The sequence below is a fragment of the Ips typographus genome, linkage group LG6, assembly GCF_016097725.1.
Source record: "Ips typographus isolate SLU linkage group LG6, UJ_Ityp_2.0, whole genome shotgun sequence".
NCBI lineage: Eukaryota > Metazoa > Arthropoda > Insecta > Coleoptera > Curculionidae > Ips > Ips typographus.
The window spans coordinates 9,625,063-9,648,175 of record NC_138427.1 but is presented as its reverse complement, the minus strand read 5'-3'; the positions used below and the strand labels follow the sequence as shown (position 1 = coordinate 9,648,175).

The 23,113-nt window shown below is 38.1% G+C and overlaps 1 protein-coding gene, 1 long non-coding RNA gene and 1 other non-coding gene across 22 annotated transcripts in view; 2 read left to right on the top strand and 1 right to left on the bottom strand.

Annotated features, from left to right (window-relative positions):
* The window catches only part of Liprin-alpha (PTPRF interacting protein alpha), a 39,648-nt gene that overhangs the window by 13,781 nt on the left and 2,754 nt on the right, over positions 1 to 23,113 (top strand). For 3 of the 20 annotated variants that reach the window (XM_081981258.1, XM_081981257.1, XM_081981252.1), the window contains 20 exons: positions 12,843 to 12,944; positions 16,093 to 16,257; positions 16,311 to 16,385; positions 16,441 to 16,560; positions 16,678 to 16,779; positions 16,871 to 17,158; positions 17,375 to 17,512; positions 18,304 to 18,513; positions 18,573 to 18,754; positions 18,806 to 19,063; positions 19,107 to 19,410; positions 19,634 to 19,723; positions 20,314 to 20,468; positions 20,543 to 20,578; positions 21,694 to 21,895; positions 21,952 to 22,103; positions 22,169 to 22,371; positions 22,425 to 22,695; positions 22,753 to 22,909; positions 22,970 to 23,086. In XM_081981258.1, coding sequence (XP_081837384.1) covers positions 12,843 to 12,944; positions 16,093 to 16,257; positions 16,311 to 16,385; positions 16,441 to 16,560; positions 16,678 to 16,779; positions 16,871 to 17,158; positions 17,375 to 17,512; positions 18,304 to 18,513; positions 18,573 to 18,754; positions 18,806 to 19,063; positions 19,107 to 19,410; positions 19,634 to 19,723; positions 20,314 to 20,468; positions 20,543 to 20,578; positions 21,694 to 21,895; positions 21,952 to 22,103; positions 22,169 to 22,371; positions 22,425 to 22,695; positions 22,753 to 22,909; positions 22,970 to 23,086 — 3,327 coding nt within the window. Of the gene's footprint in view, positions 1 to 10,143; positions 10,386 to 12,842; positions 12,945 to 16,092; positions 16,258 to 16,310; positions 16,386 to 16,440; positions 16,561 to 16,677; positions 16,780 to 16,870; positions 17,159 to 17,374; positions 17,513 to 18,303; positions 18,514 to 18,572; positions 18,755 to 18,805; positions 19,064 to 19,106; positions 19,411 to 19,633; positions 19,724 to 20,313; positions 20,469 to 20,542; positions 20,579 to 21,678; positions 21,896 to 21,951; positions 22,104 to 22,168; positions 22,372 to 22,424; positions 22,696 to 22,752; positions 22,910 to 22,969; positions 23,087 to 23,113 lie in introns of those variants that run through there. The other 17 variants (XM_081981262.1, XM_081981254.1, XM_081981271.1 and 14 more) reach the window with 14 other exon arrangements.
* On the top strand, positions 3,072 to 3,144 carry TRNAA-AGC (transfer RNA alanine (anticodon AGC)). The gene has a single exon. It is a non-coding gene; the product is annotated as a tRNA-Ala (tRNA).
* LOC145730210 (uncharacterized) lies at positions 9,072 to 9,999 on the bottom strand. The gene is made up of 2 exons (XR_014178564.1): positions 9,412 to 9,999; positions 9,072 to 9,330 (listed from the first exon to the last, which is right to left on the bottom strand). It is a non-coding gene; the product is annotated as an uncharacterized LOC145730210 (long non-coding RNA).

Below are 23,113 nucleotides of genomic sequence, written 5' to 3'. Positions count from 1 at the left end.
TAAAACGCGTATAATAGAGAAGTGAAGTTGCAACGTCATCCCGTGTATTATCGACGCCCAGCTCTAGTTGTTGGGTTTTCATCGAGAAAGACGGATGATGGTAAACTGGATGCGGTAAACACAATTCCGAATACGGACCCGGGAGACTTTGGAGACGTCATCAATTCGAGTGTCGGGGACGTGTCCGTCGGTAATATGGGCTGCGGGCCATTTCGATTAACACTGACCAATCAACGAGGATTGAGGAAGAAAAATCGTCCGGATCAGGACGGAAAACTTTATGAGATGTTTCGAAAACAGAATCGATGCATCATGTAGTATAACATTATTTTTGTAGAGGCGATGATTTAACTACCATTACGAATTTAAGATTCCGGTTTACAAATAGAAATGTATATTGGATGCGAAGATTAAAGTTTGGAATTCAATTTCCGATTCTGGCACGGTTAAACGTGTTGAAATATTAATAAGATAAAATTATATTACCTCCATAGAGTGTCGGGGTTCGTTTCCGAATAATGGATCTTCTCTGAGGGTAAGGCCGATTCAGATGTTAAACGGAAGTAATGCATATATTCATCACTGCAGAATGCCTGGTTAATTAGAATTTCTTTTTTACCCTCAGTGTTGGATAATAGTAAAGCGATTCATAATCATAAATTACTAACCATCCAACAGAAAACTGGCTTCCTCGCTTTTAATATTAAATCCAGATTGGTTGCACAGCAACGTTGCATCTTATTACACCGAACAAAGGCGAATCTTGTATAAATGCCAGGCAAAATTTCCGTCAACCAATCGAATTAGGTTAGAGGAAACGCGTTTATGTTAACTATGGGACTAGGAAATATTATTAGAAGCGGGTGCGGCAAAGTTTGGTTTCACAGAAGAACGAGTCTGAAATGTAAACGAAAGTTTGCTTTAGACTGTCTCCTGTGGCAATTGTTACCAAGCTGGACAACTTGGTGAAGCTCCGCTTACACGTCATTAATGTTAAATACACCATTTTAATTTTTTGTACTTTAAACACAAATTTGACACCAACACCACTTGTCAAAAATCTATGATGAAAAAAATCACTTGATTAACTTTGCAAAACGAATGCATTTTAAAAATGTCAACTACACTGGTCACGTGCAACGGTCTCATTAGTGCCGTTTTCTTCCATGTAATAAGTTTAACTCAACTGTGAGCTTTTATAAAATTAAATTAGTTTTGCTAGTGGTTTTTCATTTTATTGTTTCATATCTCGTAAACAGCCAAAAACCATAATTTACAGAGACAAAACAAGCGTATTAATGTGTACAGCTAGTTAATGGAGATTGGGAACCTCGAAAATTACAGGACTAATTATCGCGGGAATCATTTATCATGGCCGGTTGTACTACGTTAGGTACTTAGTGACGTATATAATAACCGCATAATTGGTTGGCGAGAAATTGAAATTAGATGCGTGCTATTTTGGAATAATTATTATACTTGGCCGACCGTAACGTATAGTGGAGCAGGGTGGAAAATTACCCCAAACAGTACATTTTTTTATGAACGTGGTTTTACTACAATTATTTCATTCATGGAAAAAGCAAGATGACTTCTCTTTTGAAAGTGTTGAGAGAAAAAAACGCACTCTACCGGAGCTGAACAATAAACAGATACTTCACAGTAACGGACATTCGCAATAAGAGAAACAAACCTTTGTGCCCTAATTGCCTCTCAGACAAAAGGGCGCTCCTCCTAAAAAGCTTTCCTAATGAAATTCCTTCTTTTATTTCTTAGGCAAAAAAATTACCCTTTGACACAATTATATGCCCCTAACCAGTGTGGGTAATGTATTTACACACTCACGTCACCCAGAATTTGTATGATTTATGGTAGGTTAACAACTTTTGCGTAAATCAGTGCACTGTTTGTGGTTTGTGAATAGTAGCTTTCATTTTGCTGCTTTTTTGACCAATCACAAACTATACAGGTGTGGTAAATCCAAAACCGATCATAGGAAAACCGCGTAACGGACAGAGAAACGTACATTATTGCATGCGCGGGACTAAGACAGAAAACGAAAAAAATATCAAGTAGGCCATATTTTTAGCGCGCTGTTGCCAAACGCCGTAAGTAAGTTTGTCGAGGGTATTGAATACTTACGGCGTTTGGCAACAGCGCGCTGAAAATATGGCCTACTTGATATTTTTTTCGTTTTCTGTCTTTCTCCCGCGCATGCAATTACCTACGTTTCTCTGTCCGTTACACGGTTTTCCTATGGTCGGTTTTGGATTTACCACACCTGTATAACCAACTGTATGTCTAAACAAGTTTTCCTTACTTGCGTCTTAAATAAACTGTTTCCCTTTCGGGTTTGCCTGAAAGTGTCCCTTAGTTTAATTACGTTGATTTCAACAAGTTTTTATAGTCCGAACTCAATGGCTCTCGTAGGGATCGTGCTAGACCCTCTAGAAACGTGTTTCTGTCGGCTTTATTATCTATTCCTGTCTTCCCGACAGGGTTTTTTGCCCCCTCACTTCTCTTCTTTTTGTCCTCTGTCTGGCTTTGGTGCGACAAATCAGCCGTTTGTGTTTTCGGTAAAGGGTTTCTTGGTTCATCATCCATAAAATATCAATCTAAGTTGAACATTGTCAGTGGGGTGATAGCAAGGGTCAGTGTAACAAAGTAGTTAATTTCATCGTCGTCCTAATCATCAAATGACAAATTAATTAATTCAGTATTGGGGGGTAGAAACATACTCGAACCTTGGGGAATTAATATGGAAATTACCTACATTTTCGGACCATATTGCATAATCAAGATATTAATTAATATGTTATCGCACTTGCGCTCCTCTTCATCCATCCAGTTACTGTGTGCATATTATATCCACTTTAATGGAGATTTATATATTTTTTACCTTTTGGTCCAATGCAAAATCCGTGTGTGTTAATTTCAGTTTAATACTTAAATATCCGCTCGTCCAAGTCAATAGTGGGTGTGGTTCGATTTAAATCTGTTGGTGCGTTGACTCCACCCAAACTGGGTCACTTATTCATGGTAAAAAATTGGTTTAATGGTACTGAACCATGGGGGGCGTAGCTCAGATGGTAGAGCGCTCGCTTAGCATGCGAGAGGTACCGGGATCGATACCCGGCGCCTCCACTCTTTTTTTATTTCTACAAACAAAAACTTTGTGCTGTAACTTTATTCATTGGTTGGCTATTTTTTTGAGTCAAGAACCAAAACAAACTTGTTCATTAACAGGTTTAATTAAGACTCAATAAAGCATACAGCAGTGGGGTTCACCATTTTAACGAGAATTGAATTGCTTGGCCCCCCCTCAGACACGAGTTACTTGAATCGTGCTGAGAAATAATAGTTCGGTTCTTTATTAAATTATTGGTAATAATGGAGCCGCGGCTCGAGAAAAATGTCCAAAATCGATACTGACCAGAATTCCTTGTATTTTTCAACATCGGCGACGTTGTCGATATCTCAAAACCGTTTAAGAAAGTGTAAAACAATACCTGTCCGTGACAGACGCGAATTTGTAGAGAGAAATGGCGTTGCCGGTCCGGTGTGCGGTTTAGCTGCTGTCATTCCCAGTAGAAATTTTCATTTTACCCACTTTCGGTCTTGTTAACTTAAGCGAAAATTTGTCAAGTTTGTATTGTACAGCATTCCTCAAATAGCTTTGCCCGATGTAGAATTGGTGAATGCATTTTTGTATCACTGAACATTTCTTGTCAGTTGGTGAATGTATTTTAACATGTTCCATTAAAATGGCTTATTTTTTCTTTGGATTGTTAACGAGAATTAAACTCCCGAAAGCAATTTATCATTTTCCTGCCGGTATAGATTAAATCAGGGAACAGATTGCACATTCAAACATAATAATCTGCCGAAAGCAAAGTATGACGGCATCCTAGAACGGGGGAGCCCATCTGTCTTTAGACGGGAATAATCAAGGCGTAGAAGAATAATATAAAAGAGCTCAAAAACGGTTGATAAATGAGCTCTCCATCGACAGTTTAAGTGCACTAATGAATGAATGGACCGGCGCTGGAAAATATGGAAAATTATTCCCGGTCTGTTGTTCTTCAAAAGCACCCGTCGTTTGACTAATAATTAAAAAATGATTTTCGAATTCTGGTTGGGGATGAAAAAAAGACTTAACTGGTGTTTTAGCGCTTTAGGAAAGGTGGTCACAGTGGCAGATTCGAGAAAATTTTATGTTCGCCTTTACTTTGCTAGTGTGTTACGCTTGCTTTACGAGGGGTGGGCGAAATAACAGCTTTTGACATTTCAGCCTTTTCAAGGAAGGAAGTAATTGTTTCCAAAGCGTCGGGTTTTGTTTTGTGCAATTCATTTTTTCCGAGCAGAAAAATGTTTTTCCCCCACTCAAAGCACAATCCAACATTGTGTACCAGTGTCGTCCAAACAAAATTTCAAGGAAATCCGGCTTTCGTCCAAATAACTTTAAACAAATCGCTCCCGATAAATTTCGCGGGACTAATCCCCATTTCCTTAGACTCCCTTTTTCATTGTCAATTTTTATGAGCCCGGCTATACGAAAAAGCAAACGCATTAAACCGTGACAGATTATGATAGATCGAGGTAGCAGCGTTAAGACCGAATGAATAAAACAGCTTTAATCCGTATCGCGGTTTCGAAAAATCGCGGCTGTTTTTTGATTAAAAGTTCATCCCATCTTTTATTTATAGTCTAAGAAAGTTTTCTTACTAAGTAATATTCTCAAACATCCTGTATATGGTGTTAATTACAGTAGGTATTGCTACTCATATTGCAGTTTGGTCAGTTTGACTTAACGGACTATTTTCAGTCATACTAGTCAATTTTTAAGGCCAAAACGACGAAGAACAGTCAAATTGGATGGATTACCGGCACAGATTAAGTCAGTAACATTTAGTAACATCAATGTCTACCTTTAAAAGCAAAGTTAAACAACAGTTATTAACCATGAGAGATCGAACAGACAATTGGATTGATATGTTAATATACCAGGTGTCCAAGAGCACCCTGGACATAGGAGATTAACATGGGAAAACGGTTTTGATTTTTTTGCGCCTGTACGGTTGATTTGATTGAAAAATCGTATTAATGAAAGTTGTAGTACCTATCAAGGACTAGTTTTCTGTATTTTTTTCAGATCTCTAACTTGAGCCCTTTCGTCGTAAAACACGAACAAAAATGAGAAAATTTAAACTTTTGGCCTGCACTGTATGGGCGGTTGTCGAGCAACGGGTAAACAGGTCATTGTTGCTGGTATGGTTGCTCGACAACCGCTTATACAGTGCAGGCCAAAAGTTTAAATTTTCTCATTTTTGTTCGTGTTTTACGACGAAAGGGCTCAAGTTAGAGATCTGAAAAAAATCCAGAAAACTAGTCCGTGATAGGTACTACACCTTTCATTAATACGATTTTTCAATCAAATCAACCGTACAGGCGCAAAAAAATCAAAACCGTTTTCCCATGTTAATCTCCTATGTCCAGGATGCTCTTGGACACCTGGTATTAAACTTAATTTAAACTGATAATTTTCAATTTTCTAAGCATATAGAATGTGTAATTTGTAGTTTTTAATTCTCAGATTTCTTGAATTCAATGTTTTTTATATTATCTTAATCTTTGCTCTTGCTTGTTTGTTAAAACATGTAAATGTAGATTGTTGCGACTCATTATCATAAAATTACTTAGGTCCTAAGGGGGTTGTATAGAGCGACTCATTTGGATGCCGCCCCCTTTTTCATCATCATTGTATAAAACAGTCATTTTTCTTCTAAATAAACACATATTATTATTATTATGTCATAAAAACTGACTTTCTGGACTGTTTACAGACATTCTTGTCAATTTTCCAGGCCAAATGGATAAAAAAACGTCAAATGTCATAAAAACTGTCTTTCCAGGCTATTTGCAGCTATTCTAGTCAATTTTCAAGGCCAAAACGATTAAAAACAGTCAAATATCACGAAAAATAACTTACTGGACAATTTGCAGTCATTCTATTCAATTTTCAATACCAAATCATTGAAAAATACTTCAGTATCAAAAAAACTGACTTTCCGCACTTTTTGGAGTTATTCTAGTCAATTTTCAAGGCCCAAACGATAAGAAACAATAAATTGTCATAAAACTGACTTACTGAACTATTTGCATTTATTCTAGTCAATATTCCCGAAAAACAATATTTTCTACCTGCCATTAGGTAAGATAGCAAAATCCAAACGACATCTGGGCTTTTAAAGTGGCTCCTTGGGTAAGTACGCCCTTTTGTAGTTAATCCGGTCGTTTTTGGGCAGGAGACGCACGTGAAAAGCCATCATCTTTCTCCAAACGTGGGGATGTTTCACGTTTTATTTATTTTCGGAGTGAGAGGAGAATCTTAATTGTGCGGCGGTTCTAAATTATGTACGTTATTGGAGCCCAGAGGGAACGTGACGCTGTCGCTTTGATAGGTTGACAAGGTTGTGAACGCGTCTCTAGGTGTCCGATAAAATATTTAGAGAAATCGAATGAGCTGGATCGCTTTTTGACGCGGGTCCATCCGTTAAACTTCCAACGGGATGGAACGGTTTACGGCCAACATCCATTAGGTAAAAAAAGCACTTCCTAGGTTGGTTCGGCTTGAGAAACCCCATACCATATACTAGCGACCCATAAATTTGACATTTCACTTTGTGTTATACACACCCCCGACCCGCTGAACCGGCTCGTTTTCAGTGTGTTTCACTTCCTTTTCAACTACTCTACTCTAAAATTACTTACTTTAATCTATTATGAGTAGTTTTGTTGTAAAAACTTTATGGTTTGCGGTAGTTAAGAATGTCACTTGATCAAACACCATACTCTGTTGGTTTTTTTAAAAAAAGTTATCTACATAGTTTCCGTAGCTTTTAGGTCTTATTCGAGCAAAGGAAAACATAGTACGTGACTTTCCCAGGAAGTTTTAGATAAAACAGGGCATTTTCCGGATTCTTTTTCACTTTGTGCCGAGCACGAATTGGGAAAACTTTAATCTGCATAACGAGTTCTATTTTAGCGTTTCTTCTGATAACCCTCCCAATTTCGTACTGGTGTAGCATTTACACCCAGTTTCCACAAATTCTGGTATTATTATTTCAAAATAAGATATTGATCCGGTCTTGTATGATTGACACACCACCGGTGTTCCAAGTGCACGTATTAATAATGCATGAACCCAAATGCATCCATTCCCTTGTAACACCATTGTTTTTAGCAGGAAGAGGACTGTTTATCTCGGCACTTTTAAACCCGATTCCAAAGCAGAAATTAAATTTTTGCTTAAAAAACAAATGTTTTTTTTTGGCTCTATAAATTTTAAATAAGATCAGATTGTTTTAGGTTTCGATAGGTTGGCACCCTGTTCGATACCAAGCCGTCATCCATATTTATGCTTTAATTAATTATGCAAGACTGGGTCATTGTGCACCCAGTAATGAAGTACTCGAGCTCCTGACAAATCCTGGTCGGGTTTACACCCTCTCTCGGTTAAATTAAGAGTAGGCGTTTGTTTGTTTTTTTCTGGCACCCTGGAGAATTTGTTTACAGTCTAATATCGACCCACCCGATTTATTTACATATTTTTGTGAGGCTTAATTAGCGGTATTTAACATAGTACAGTCGTGGTTCTTAATTGACAGGAAACTATTTTCTGTCTAGAATATAACGTTTCCCTATTGACTCAACGAATTTCGATACTTTATTGCTCCCGGTTGTGTAAGTTTCCAATTAACGCCCGTTCGCCAATTACTTTCTAGGTTGTTTCCCAAAAGACCAAGTTTTGTACTGAAACTTGCCGCTGAAAATTAATCCAGTGAGTTGTTTTTTTATTTTGGAAATACCCGTTTTAAGTCCGAAAACATAGTATTGAAACACTTGGAAAAGTATGACGTGGTACGTTTTTGACCAATCCCTTCTAAGGACGAATAGTTTGTCTAGTTGTCGGATTGTGCAATGTTACCAACTTAAAGTAGATTTCAAACAAAAAACAGATTACTACAGGGTGTTTCACGATAAATGCGTCATATTTTAGGGTGTTATAACACGTTAAAAAGTAACCCTAGTTCGCTATACAGGGTGTCCGGATTTAGAGTGTTTTTTTGACACAAGAAAACCCAATTTCCGGCTAGATAGGAAAAAACTAGTATACATATCAAGAGGTTTATTTTTGAGAAAAGTTTATGGGGAAAAACCGTATTTGGATATCTTATCAGTTTGCGGCGCTAGATGGCGTTTTTTAAATTTTGCCCATTTTGAAAACTCCTCAACTTATATAGCAAACTAGAGTTATTTTTCAACTTCTAATCAAACCCTAAAATTTGACGTATTTAACGTGGAACACCCTGTATAAAGTAAGCCAATACAGTTAACTATCATTTCTGGCATCCAGTTGACTATACTGGAACGAAGGTTTTGTTCTTTGGTTATCAAGCCCTATAGCCTCTCTGATGAGCCGTAATACGGCGAAACCGGTCAGAGGATTGGGATTGATAAACAAAAAACAAAACCTCACCATTTTCAACCAATCAGATCGGAGTTTACCGAATGATGCGGCATTAATGGTGCTGTTCCTAGATTTTGGAACGCCATCTGTACTTTCTAACTCATAGAGTTGAGTACAGATGTCACCAGATGTTGCACACAACTACCAATACAGTTAGTTTCAATGAATAGAGTTCATAAATCATGACCGCATTCGTTTTCAAGCTCCATGGAGCGTGCAGCTCGTTTTTGACGTCACGATGACGTAATTTAGCAAAAGCATAATTTAACCACTTGTCAAATTACGTCATTGTGACGTCAATAACGCTCTGCTCGCTCCATTGAGCTTGAAAACGAATTCGTTCGGAACTTGTCCTGACCTAGAGGAGAGCAAAAAATGGCCGCCGCTTATAATCACCCATCTTTTTCTGGCATCTTGTAAATTATATAAATCAAAACAAAGACAACTAATTAAAGTCCCCCATTGTTGCTCTCCTGTCAATCTAACCTGGTCAAAGGAATAATTTTGCATAATACCATTTATCCATTTGACACTAATCTAAAGTTTCACTCCTCTTAAAAACATCCTTTACAGAACCTGTCATATATTAATAATTAATTGTACACTCAATTTCTGTTTTGAGACAGTATTAGCGAGCGTCATATTCATTTTAAGGGCGTAATTAAGTAAGACCCATCTGTTTCAAAGTCCAAATGTAATTACTCAGAGACAGGCTGCCTCGACGATAATTTACTTATGGAGAAAACCGGCAAGAATTCTAAACTCGTCCCATTTTTTCCCTTCTGCAAGTTTGATAATACCTAAAGGAAAAAGGAATTTATTTACTTTTGGAACATTACGTATTTGTACTTAGTACTTAGTAGGTATAAGCTTGTTTTTACCTTCTCATAGAAACTGCGCCTATTAAAAACCAAAATAATGCTTAGCAACCTAGTGCTAACCGTAGTGGCCGATTCGTATTAGTGTCAATATTGGTTTATTGCAAATTTAGGAAAAAAAATGCATTAATAACTGACCTAGACTAACCAAGTGCGAAATCCACCAATATTGTAAAGTAAACAAAGGAAAAAGGCGGCAACTATGCTTTAACCTCATAATTGAAGGAACATTGAATGACATCTGAAGTTGACGTACTGTCAAGTATCAGTTATCCTCTGTGAATTATGCGGCGTTGCCAGACGGTTTTTTTTTTCGTTATTAATATTTAATGCTTCAACTAATTTTTATTGTTTTTAATCATAAAAATATGTTTGGTAGCTTAAATATCCGATTAGTATAGGTGGCAAAGCTTGTTTTTATAAATTGTAACTAATTGTACTGCATTGTTAATAGTACAACTCATTGTGGAACAGTGTAACAGCTATTTAAGACTATATTTGACAACACTGCAGAAGGTAAATTGTTTATCGGAGTTTTTTGAAGAAAATTGTGATTTTACCTCAAATTTTCTTTTTTCTCTGGACTATAGAAGCCGTAATCTATATGCAAAAAAAATTTGGTGACTAAACTCGTGGATGCTTAACGTTTACAAGACCTTTAACTAAAATAAACAGTGTGCAAAGACAAACATTTCAAGTTCTTCTGATGTAAGAAAACATGTTATAAAAAAAACGGAAATGTGTAGAATTGCTTCCTCAAAAATGTACGAATGGCTTCCAGGCAGGATAACGCGCGCGTCATACGATAAAAGGGTGCTCCTACAATATTACCTTTTCCCTCGTCTATGACGTTTGATATGCCAGGGCCAAAGGTCCCTTTCGAAGGTGTAAAAAGACAAGTTTACGGTACGTTTAAGACGCGCCCCAAATGGCTCCTCAAGTGCGTTGTAGGATGGAGCAGCTGTTTGGATTCGCAGGTAATTTGGATGTTGTTTTCCGAAGGGTCTTATTGATTAGGGTAAGGGATAATTACGTTTTAGGTGGAAAGTTTAAGGTATAAAAGAAAGGTGGGGAGGAGAGGAGTAGTTTGCCGGGAACTAAGGCAACATTTTATTAAATTCCCGCCCAACAAATTAAGAAATTAATGACTGCAACTTGTGATTTAATTAGTTTTTAAGACGGTTTTAATCTTTACAAATGCCTTTGGTGTTGCTTGCGCTGAACTGAGACGGGAATAATTCCTTTATTTAAAGGCCGTTCCACAGAGTTATAATGCTGAAATAATTACGAAACCGAATTTTAAATAAAAATTAGATTGTTAGTAGATTCCACTCCATGGAAATTTCAAAATTATGCAAAGAGGTAAGAAGAGAGAAACCACTAGAAATGAATAAGATGTACAAAGATGAAGACGAAATGTGACATGTGCACTGAAGCGGATTTCTGATGAAATAGTCATGTGACCAATCTCACGTTTTGCCAGACTGACACATGTCACTTGGAAAGATTGTTGCGAACTTTGTCTAACTTACTCAAATGGTTCTCTCTTCTTATTTCAACATTTCTAATGTATAATTTTGAAATTTCTATTTCAAAAGTTGGTTACCATAATAATGAGCGCGAGAAACTGCACTTTTATTGGTCTTTCTTTTCTCTTTTATCTCAACACTGCAAATTGGTTTGTTAAAGTCTTTTAACGAACTATTTGAATAAAAACTTGCTCAATTTACAAATTAAGCGACTTTGGGAAGTTTTTCAAGTTATTCTGTTTGTTGGGTGTTTTCGCTGCGCAACTCTTATAAAAGTGGAATGAGTAGAACTATTGAAATTCTGGCTCGGTAAGAAGGTTGAAAAGTTTGATTTTTTCTAGAACCAAAATAAACAAGTATTATTTTAATTACGGACTGTAAAAAAGCTGAAAAGTTAGCAAGCAGCAAACAAGGTTTTGCATACTAAATGTTTAATTTAGTCTTACTTTAGTGAGATATTTGCAAATTCGTGGTAAACTACAAATACTTAAATTTTGAAACTGTTTTCTTCCCTGACTACCAAATTTTGTAGGGTTTTTTCAGGTTATTGAATAGGAAATTTAATGAGGATTTCAAAAATATGCTTTAAACAATCATTTTCTTACTCCAAGTGGGGTTTACAGGCGTTTCCTTTAAACTGTGTTTGAATTTCAGATGATAATTTCAACTGATTTAAATACTTGTTGCACCAAACCAGTTTTTGCTAAATAAGTCGAAAACTTGCAGGAGACCAAAATTGTTCCCAATCAACTCCTTAACTCAGCACTGTAAGTTTGCAGGACCGTTTTTGCTTTCAGTATACAGGGTGTGCGTGAAAATTATGGTGATTGACTGTTTTTGGTCATCCTGTACGCAATTTTTCAGATAGATTTTTTTGCTCAACACCACTGGAAAAAGCAGCTCAAGACGGTTAATTTGAGTGGTTCAACCTCCGTGACCTCCCGAAAATAACCAAGTTACAGGGTTCTCAAATTTGAACAAACTGATTTGAAAATTTGTTACAAAAAATTTGAAAAAGAGCAAAAATGTTTGTAGAGAACTACATCCCTGGAAGTTTCACAGTACGTCAGTGTGCTAATAAGATCATCTTTCTAAGTGAAATTCTAAAATTATTTAATATCCGGCTATTTGCTAAGTTTCTAACCTACTTTAATCTAGTCAGATTTACGGTTAGCTGCACCGATTAATATCAAAAAATAATTCATGTCTCGTGACCAGCGAGAGTAATCCTCAAATTTATGGCGGCTTGGTTCCCGACATGAGGCGATACTAAATAAATTTGAGCTCGGTTTCTGTTGGGGGGGTATTAAAGTCGTCTTGCAGCTAAAAAATGTTTCCCCAATTTAAGACCGACTCGGATACAAATTAAATTGTTTGCCCAGATAAGACGGTCTCGGGGTGGTTTTAATTCATTGCTTTCATTTAGTGTGGTGTTTCTAGCAAACTTTTTTGACCTAAATGCCGGAAAAATCCTTTATTAGTGTAGAGTAAAACCAAACGTTTATTGCTTCCAGGCGTTTACGTGGGTCTTCCTAACTTTCTCTGCTAATCAAAATTCATTCAAACCGCCCTTAAATCTGAATTATTCAATATTCAGAAGGGGCTTACCATAGTTACGTATTCGATTAAGGCCCCCCCTTATAATTAACGGGGGGGAGATTGTATTACTTTAAATTACCTTAGGCTATTCGGGCACGAAAGCACCTTTCACCCCTTTTATATGGGCAATAACGAAATTTTTTTGGTCTAAATAGGTTACGTTCCCATCAAGATTCATTATTATTGATTAATTGAGTTACTTTACGTTTCTTCCTGCTTGACAGACGAGAAAATGAATCAATCTATTTTCGCTCTATTACAGATATCCTATAGTGCCTTTATTGACTTTTTCTCTCTTTATTGCAGGAATTTGCCACCCTTACGAAGGAACTGAACTCGGCTAGGGAGCAGCTTTTAGAACGGGAAGAGGAAATTGCGGAACTGAAAGCGGAAAGAAATAATACTCGGGTAAGTGGCGATGAAACCTCCCGCTGATTCCGATATCTCCGATTTTTCTATCGGTTTTACGCTGTATGTTTTGTATCCTGTCGTTTGAATCGGTCTCTCACTCTCCGTTGCCTCTGGAATTTCTATTCAATCCGAACAATTGAAAAGTTTGTTTGTTTTCTTGCTAGAGCTGTATTTTTTGACTTTCGGTTATTTAAAAGTCTACATGTGCAACATTTGCTGAGATTTACGCAAATACTGTCCATGTGAACGTACCATCTCTTTGAGCTACCCTGTCTATGCACAAATCACTTTCGTTTTATTGATAATCAAAGAGTACTAGACTTTTCCTACGCTAATACGATAGAAAAAACCGACAATTACAGTGAAACGTGTAAAAAGACAGAGTTTGGCAAAGCCTTTACAAAAATACAGTGGGGCAAGTTAAACTCGTTGTTTTTACGTCCGTTGTTGTTTTTGAAAGTTTTTACAACATTGGAACCATTAGAGGCTTTTTTCTCTCTCTCTCTCTCGCTCTACGAATTTGTAGCGGGTCGATCTTCGCCGCAGTGCAAATTGGCTCAAAGTTCATTTATCACACGTGAAAAAAAGCGAACTTTACGAGAGAGTTTTGGACGAATCGCAGAATAAAAACTGACAAAACCAAATACGTTGTCAGTTTTGTTAGAACAACTTTTGATCAATGGCATTTAATGTCTGACCAATCGCAAACTACGAACAGATGACATGTTGACTTACCTTAGTTTACTAGAAATATATGTTTTCGCCCAATTAATTACTGGAAAAATGGCACTAAAATCCACAACCCAACCAAACAAAAAACACTAATCTAACTCATAAATAGTGGATATCAACAAAATTGCAAATTCATGTAATGCTATTGGAGAGAAATACGAGCTCAATATGTAATATAGTCAGCCTTAAGCTATAGGCCGCATTCGTTTTCAACCCCTATGGAGCGAGCAGAGCGTTTTAGACGTCACGATGACGTAATTTGGCAAAACCATAATTTGACCAATTGTCAAACTACGTCACTGTGACGTCTAAAAAGCTCTGCTCGCTCCGTGGAGCCTGAAAACGAATGCGGCCACCGCCTACTATAGCCTAGAAGGTGCTTGTCAAAAATTCCAATATGGCGGAAATAGTGATGACAGTTTGCGTTTGTTTGTATTGTGGAAATTGAGTTTTTTGAGGATTAGGCGAATTTTTACGGTTTAAAATCAAAACTTGAGGTTATTTGCGTAAGTTATTTTGGTTTGCTGCCGTTCATACGTTTTTCAAGCCACATTGTAACAGCAATTCAGGGAAAAGCCCAACCGTGTCAGTTTTTTATTTTACAAAGAACCGGATCTAACTCAACAGTGATCGAACACTTTGAAATGGAATGATTTTACTCAATGGTAAGTACAAGTGCTTCTAAAGTGGCAACTAAAATCGGGCAACCCCTTATTCCTAACCTAACATTATAAATAATATGACACTGTCATTTCATATTTATGAAACCTGTGCCAAATTCCTAACCAAAATATGTGAAAATCAATGTAAACAAACGGAGAAATGACAACTGGAATGCCCCAAACTGTTTTCATAACTGATCACCAGAGGGAGAATCTCTTATCTTGAAAGGCCATTAGAGGGCGCCAACACAGAGCGTGTTGGAGATTTGACAACGGCCAAATCACATAATTCAAGAATTGAGGTAGGTGTCGCCATATTTGTTATCAAGCACACTGTTGGCGCATAAATTGTTTTTTACTTGAAATTTGAATATCATTCAACTGTTTTGTGGAAAGATTTTTAGCGGTCACCAGTTAACTATCAAGCACCAATCAACTATTTTTGTGGTAGTAATTAGGTCTGTTCGCAGAACGAATCTCCAACTAATAATCAGAGGAATATGTCCAGCCATTACCCTTAAAATGTCAATGTCACGTGAGCATTCAACCAATAAAAGCCAACAATTTCCGATTCTCAGTGGGAGACCAGTTTGAAATTGCCTCGACGAACAGACCTATTGACGCTTGTATGTCAGACAATAAAAGATTCAGGAATCAATGGAAGAAATCGGCAAACTGTAAACTACATATTTGTTCAGCAAGCTGTTTCTGAAAATTAACATGAATATTAAAAAAATCGTTTGTTTTTGGTCTAACACAATGACAAAGTCACATGTTTTGGAATGCGGCATTTTTGTCTGTGTTTCTCCTAGCTAATTTAATAAAAACTAAAAACAGAAATTTCCTTGTTACCAACAATGCTATACAAAAATTTGAAATAAAATTCCAACAGTAAAAAGGCAAATAAGCTCGACTGTTATTGAAATTTATATCGGCGGCTTTGTGAAAACTTTTCTCGCTAATGTAGCAAATCGCTTCTAATTCCAAATTACTACCGAAGCTTAGGACTGGAATCACAAACAGAATACGAATAACGCTTGCGACTTTGTTTTAAATCCGATGTAATTATCGCGGCACGTTCGTGCCCTGAATTTTAAGTCCGTTTTCAATTTAGTTTTGACCACAAACTCCTATTTCCAATACTTTGCTTCCGAATTAAGTATTAGATCAGTTTTCTGAACACGACTGACGGAAAGAATGCGAGGGCAAAAACTAATTGCTCTTAAATTCCTCCCGGGACACGTCGAGGGACATACAAAACTTTCTGTCGGCATTCGTCCTTTAAACAACGTAATAACGCGCGCCCGAGCGGACAAAAGACAACTCGGGGCCCTTTAGGCGCCCTACGATTTGCTACACCATTGAGAAGAGACAATGGGATACATGTTGCTAATCTGTGCCGTTTTGTGCCCTTGATGGATCGCGCGACATCAATGCCTTTGTGGCCTGAAAAATTATGTTCGGTTGTCCCCTCAAAGGGCGGTTTAATTAAATACACTCACATGTCTGTATGCCGTAGACAGCAATACATAACAAGTAGTTATAGTCTCCATTTTAACGAACAAATTTCCGTATCATTTTACTTGCATCAGATATTCCTTTTGATAATGGCAACCTCAAAGGATCACATTATTACAGAAACGAATTTATTAGGCAAAGATCATGAAAGAGCATTACGTTTCAGTAGATGAAGACTCGGGGGAGAATTGTTAAATAAGCATTTTCGGCAATTGTAGTTTTAATTTTTTCAGTTGCTTCTAGAACATCTAGAATGTCTAGTCTCAAGACACGAACGTTCGTTACGTATGACCGTAGTAAAAAGGCAGGCTGCCGCCCAATCGGGGGTGTCCAGCGAGGTAGAAGTGCTCAAAGCTTTGAAAAGCCTGTTCGAACATCACAAGGCATTGGATGAAAAGGTAAGTACCCTACACTTCATGCTCCATCTCTATTAAAATTATTTATTGTATAGGTTCGTGAAAGACTTCGAGTGGCACTAGAACGAAATTCATCTTTGGAAGAAGAACTCGCAACAACTAAAGAAGAAGTAAGTATTCTGCGAGCTGGGTTGACCAAAAAAACTGATTTGTCACTCGTTACAGTTGCAAAATTTGAAACAAGGATTACCGCTTTCTGGCGTCACCGCCATTGAAGACAAACCAAAGGAAAACGGTCAAGTGGATACGACCGAACAAATCGGCAACAGCAACAATCTTCACAAGGTATGCATCTTTGTTCTTTTCTTGCATGAGTGTATATATTTCGACGTTGTACATAAAAGTTAAAATTTGCACGTCGATGGGGTTATGTATAAATGTACAGCATGTTGTGGAATTCAGGCGTTACCTGCCAAACCACGACTGACAAATGGTGGAGTTGAAGGCGAATCCGCTGAAAGTGCCGCCCGTATTGCAGATTTGCAACAAGCACTTGAGCAACAGGTGAGGATGTTATGTTTAAATGTGAAAAAAGTGACAAAATCCACTGTCATTAAACTAGTTCATTCCGTTTATTCGAATGTTCACTTAACAGACTAACGAAATCAGCACGTGGCAACGGCGAGTGGCTGAGATGCAGAACCGGGTGGGGGAGCTGGAGGAGAACCTGGCCAAGGCTCAGAAAGACTTGTTAAAATCGCAAGACATGAACTCCAAATTACAACGCGACCTCAGGGAGAACGTGGCGCAAAAAGAAGACCAAGAGGAAAGAATTGCCACCCTGGAGAAGCGCTACCTCAACGCCCAAAGAGAGAGCACGTCCCTGCACGATTTGAACGAGAAACTCGAGCAGGAACTGCAGCACAAAGAAGCCCAGATCAAGGTACGAACGTAAACAGACCCGACCGTATTTACTATTGGGATTATCATGATGAATAACAATATCGAAATTATTCGTATGAGTCCTTGTTGTATTGTTTACAGTTCAATCGCACTAATACGGTTAGTTAGATAGTGCATATACACGTTACAGCTTAACCAGTGCATTAACATGCATCACGTTATAGGTAAAATAGCCGATTTGATGTTTAATTTCCAGTTGCACGAGGAGAAAATCGGGGCCATCCAGGAGAAGCTGGAATTGGCTGAACAAAAGCTGGCCCAATATTCGAAACTGCCGGAAATAGAAGAACAGCTCAAACAGCGCATGGAGGCGCTAACGCAGGTGAGACCTCAGGTACGAGGCTCTCAGCTCACTTATTTTATTATCTCTATCCCTGTCTGTTTCTGTCTAATCATCTTCTCTCACTTAAAATTTTCAACGATGTTGTAAACTTTCGATGATTACGTTGCTTGTCCGTTAAAATGCTCCTATGCTTTCATTACAATCTACGTTATTTTCACTATCTTGCTATTTGTAAACATTTCAACCGACGAGCAGTTTAGACACTGTGTATGTTTAGTTAATAGCGCAGTAGATTCATTTTAGATGTTACGGATGATAACTGTGTAATGCGAGGCTACCTTTCAGGCAAAACAAACCAGGTGAAGGTGTTCTTTAACTGCTAATATGGTGTTCTATTGTTTACGTTGTTTGAGTAGTAATTTATTGGATATTTTAAGTATCAAATCTACCGAAAGAAACTATTAGTCCTGTTTTTATTTCCAAAAAAATACATAGTTGCCTTACGTTGTTACAGCTTCATCCAGATACATGTCTGAAACCCCCATAAAGATCTTGACTTATCACATCTTAGGCAAAGTTGCGACGTAATTCCCCATAGTATTTTACTAAAAAGTTACAACTAGCCTAAGGTGGGAAGTTTTTGATGTAATAGTTTTATATGTTAGCTGGAAAGTGAGCCTTGAGCTAGTGATCCTTTAACTTGTAGTTTACTAGTATTGTTTCCTTCGCATTTCTTTTTACGATCCTTTTATTGTCCGGAAATTTCCTTGCTTGTTTTGTGCATCTTTCTGTTAGTTTTAGCATTATTTTGTGTCACAATAATAATAAGTATGTGCGTATAGGCTCAAGAACGGCACGGATCAGCTGAAGACCGAATTCAACGTCTAGAAGCCAGTCTGGACGAGAAGAACGCAGAACTAGTCAGACTGAATCAAAGACTGAAAATGAACGAGGACCACAATTCCAGATTGTCCGCCACCGTGGATAAGTTGCTGTCCGAGTCTAATGATCGATTGCAGGATCATCTTAAAGAACGCATGCACGCCTTACAGGTTAGTTTCTTTTAATTATAAAGAAAATAATTTCTTAACTATCCAACCTGTATGTAAAGGAGAAAAACAGCTTGACTCAGGAACTAGACAAGACAAGAAAACTGATGGAGGAAGTTGACCAGCAGAAAGCTGAAATAATGAAAGAGCTGGCCAAGTCAAGGTTAGAAATTGACAACGTCAAGAGACAAATGTTGCAACAAGAAATTGCTTACAACATTCAGCAAACTGACGCTTTGACCAGGTTAGATTTTCAAATTATTATTCAACTCAAACTAACAAACGTTGGAAATAGATCGCTGTCGCCCAACGCGGTCGACCCGAACAATTTCTCACGTAGCGCCAGCCATTCCAGCTTCGATACGCATTCCTTAAGAAGACCTGCCAAAAGCCGCACTCCAATCGACGAAGAACCTAAAATGGGTTTTGGTTCCCGTTCAATGACCGAACACGAGTGGGAGAAAATGCAACAGGCGCATGTGTTGGCCAATGTGCAGCAGGCTTTTGACGTATCCAGCGATGCGGAAGGTGACGATAATGACAGTTTGTTCAGGTATACTATCGTTTATTTCAGTGGATCTAAAATTCATTATTAGTTATGTGCATTGCAGTACGGCAGATATGCTATCACCATCGGGCCACACCGATGCTCAAACATTAGCCATGATGCTACAAGAGCAGCTCGACGCCATCAACAATGAAATCCGACTAATCCAAGAGGAGAAGCAAAACACGGAAGCCAGAGCAGAAGAGTTGGAGTCGCGAGTCGGAAGCATGGAGCACATGAACTTGTTGGCCAGAGGACGCAGTCTGGAAAGACAATCACCTCCTGTAAGCGGTAGATCCACGCCCAAGTCGCATCATAGCCCTCAGAGGGATTACTTACATAAGTATCACACGGTGAGCTGGGTTTCTCCTCCTGCTCCTTCTGGATCACTTTATTTCAAACAAATCACTATGTTAATAATTGTTTTTATGTGCATTTGAAAACCACCACAGAAGGAGTATGGACACGGTTAGAAAGACAATACAAAAGCATGTAGCTAAATTGTTCAATACTAAAAAATGAAACAAAGAAATTGAGGATTCAAAAAACAATTTTGTATTGTCAACGATGTTGTAGGCTCCGGCAAGTATGTCTCCAGCCCATTTGCAACAATATCACTCGACTTTGAGCCCAGGCACTTTGTCCGAATCGTTACCATCCAGCCAGGTTTGTGCCCACCACGTATCGTCTGTCTTTGATTGGCTGATCTATATTTATCATGACAGTGATTTTTATGTTTCTTTTCATATTAACGCATCTGTTGAGTGTAGTCTCTAGTTTTCATTCGGTTCTTTTTTATCAATTAGTAGAAAAATCAAGTAATTGACCTTTTGAAAAATAGAAAATGTGAAATAGACACGCGACAGATGAGGCTTAGTTTAGTTTCTTTCAATTTGCTTTTACACTTAAACCACCATCCAGCACACGTATACATACACAGACGCCACTGGCTGAATAATCAAGTATTTTTTTTCTTCGTAATGTAACTCAATTATGATTGGCTGTGCATGATCAAATATACAAGAATTTCCTAAAATAAAGGTTGGAGGTACCCCACTTGCTTTTGGTCGCTTCTGATACTTATACGAAACCCATTATTTTAAGAATACTAGTTAAAACCAAAAAATACCCGTTAAAAGTTGTCCCTAACTTTATTTGTTTCGGTGTTGTCATATTTCACGTGATATTTTTAACGGTTATTTTTTACCAATAAGCTAGTTTTCGCTCTGTTTACTAATTAAAACCGGTTTGGTTAGTTGCAATTGGCCGCTTTGTCCTCCGAAATGTCGAGGGAAGAAATGCATTTGGGAGACAACGGAAGCGGGGGAGGGGCTTCGCCTCTGACAGCTCGATCGCTACGTTTAGAACGGATGGCTCAAACTATCGCTCACAGTCAGGAAGAGCTACGAAGGTAAGCTGATGCCCCCACAAACTAATACATTGAATTGTCTAATAATTATCGTCATTAATTTTTCTAATGGCTAGACACGGACGCGCCTTGTCTCCAGGAATTAACTACAGGTTAATATTACTTGCTTAATGCTTTACGTGTTTGGGTGTTTTTGTTCAAAGTTCAGTTGTTCAAAATTCACTTAATTGATGCATTCGATCAATACTAGTTTTAAGGAAAACTGAAGTTCATACAAGTTGACAACTGAGTTTTGAGTTGTTTTGTGTTTTTTTTGTGCAGCCAAACTACTGTTGCGTCTGTTCAGTGACTTTTGAGTCACAATCACCAGCAAAAAACGCATGTCGGTGATTAAATGTGATATTGATTGATTGTCAAAATGACTTAAGGCAGGGGCTACAATAAATTATATAACCAAACCTGTTAAACAATTCTTACAAGGTTTAGAATACTTGTAGAGGCCTGTGGTACATTTAAAATGATCTTAGAGGCCTCCGGCAATTTAAAACAATTCTATGAAGGTATAAAACATTTGTAGAGACCTCTGCCGTTTTTAAGAAGATTTTTAGTAACATTTAGAGATGTATAGACCTTTCAAAATGGTCTTAGAAGCCTGTGGCAAACTAAAATAACTCTATGAAGGTTTTAAACACCTTTTTACTATATCTGAACGGCATTTCGGACACAAAACTGCTATAAGATGACTCATACCACTTATTTTTTGGAAACTGATAAAAACGTCAAAATACCCTGACATTCATTGAACTGTCAAACTGACAATAATTAGTACTATCATGTTTGTCTAATGAAATGATATAAGGGATATGACGTAGCAGTCAGAAGTCACTGAACAATATGTATACGACCAGAAAACTATTATTTTATTGTCTTAGGCCTATCGTACAATCGTAGTTCTAAGCACAGTTTAGTTAAAAAGTTTATGACTTTAACCCATTTACAAGTAGAACCACTCTATTGTACATCTGGGCCTTACATTGCTACTCTATAAAACTGACAATTACCAATCGTACACTAAACTTTAACTTTAAAGATAAATGATCATTTAGCAAATGAAATGCATCATAGATACTACACTATGTTTCACTACTCAATGTGTACATGTATATTAATGCGTTTGCTAGTCAGCAAAAGACAAAGCTTCTCGCTTTAAAATTGCACGACTTCTAGACGTTTAGTTTAGTCAGTAGCGTAGAGAATGTGTGTTTAGGCCAGGACAGAACACTCACACGCCACCATCACCTCTATCCTCTCGTCACAGCAGTCAAGAGAGTTTACACAAAAACCCTTACGCTTCCGCCACTGGCTTCAACAGAGACGCGGCATCGGCAGCGGCAGCGGCGGCCGCGGCAGCTCAAAAGAAAAAAGGAATCAAGAGCAGTTTGGGACGGTTCTTCAGTAAAAAGGAAAAGGTGTGTTGATTGCCTCTACTTGGCTAGTAGGAAAATTTAATGTTGGTAATCAACAGGTGAAAGGAAAAGATATGCCCGGAACCGACAGCAATCTGAGTCTCAGCCAGAGCAGCATCACCCTTCCCGATGGTGACTTGAGTGATTCCATGAGTATATCGGGAAAAGTTGGTCAGAAAGCTGTGGAGTTTGAACGAAGGCAGAAGAAAAAGTAAGACTAATACTAAAAATGTTCATTTTTGCTAATAAGTCTCAACCAAAATTTTGCAATTTAAGGGAACGTGATTACCGACATGAACTGTTAGCCGAAGCAATGAAAGCGGGAACGCCCTTTGCTCTGTGGAATGGACCCACCATTGTTGCTTGGTTGGAGCTATGGGTGGGAATGCCCGCGTGGTACGTTGCCGCTTGTAGGGCTAACGTCAAGTCCGGTGCCATTATGAGCGCCCTCAGTGATACTGAAATCCAAAGAGAAATAGGTTAGATTTTGCTGGCACCAACTTAAAACAATCTCTAAATAAGCCATTTCCAGGCATAAGTAATCCGCTTCATAGACTTAAGTTACGTTTGGCCATCCAAGAAATGGTGTCGTTGACTTCGCCTAGTGCGCCCAAAACCTCTCGCACCACTTTGGCGTTTGGGGATATGAACCACGAATGGGTAGGAAATTCGTGGTTGCCTTCATTGGGGCTGCCTCAATATCGGACCACATTTATGGAATGTCTGGTGGATGCTCGAATGTTGGATCATTTAACTAAGAAAGATCTGCGGGGCCAATTAAAAATGGTCGATAGTTTTCACAGGTACTCCTGAGTTTATGTGGAAAAATTGCTGATGTCTTGAATAAACGGCTGTTTCAGAACAAGTTTACAATTTGGCATATCTTGCCTCAAGAGGTTGAATTATGATAGGAACGTGTTGGAGGAGAGGAGGAAAAACTGTGAAAACTCTAATGTGGACGTGCTAGTATGGAGTAACGAACGGTTAATTAAGTGGGTCGCACAAATAGGGCTGAAGGTAACCTATCGACTTACAAGAGATGTATTTATTGTTAAGTTAATTGGTACAAATTTTCAGGAGTACGGTAATAATTTATTAGAATCAGGAGTTCACGGCGCTTTAGTAGCGCTTGACGAGGGCTTCGATGCAAACAGTATGGCTTTAGCCCTCCAGATTCCTACTCAAAACACCCAAGTGAGTTTCGCCGCTCTATAGTAGTGG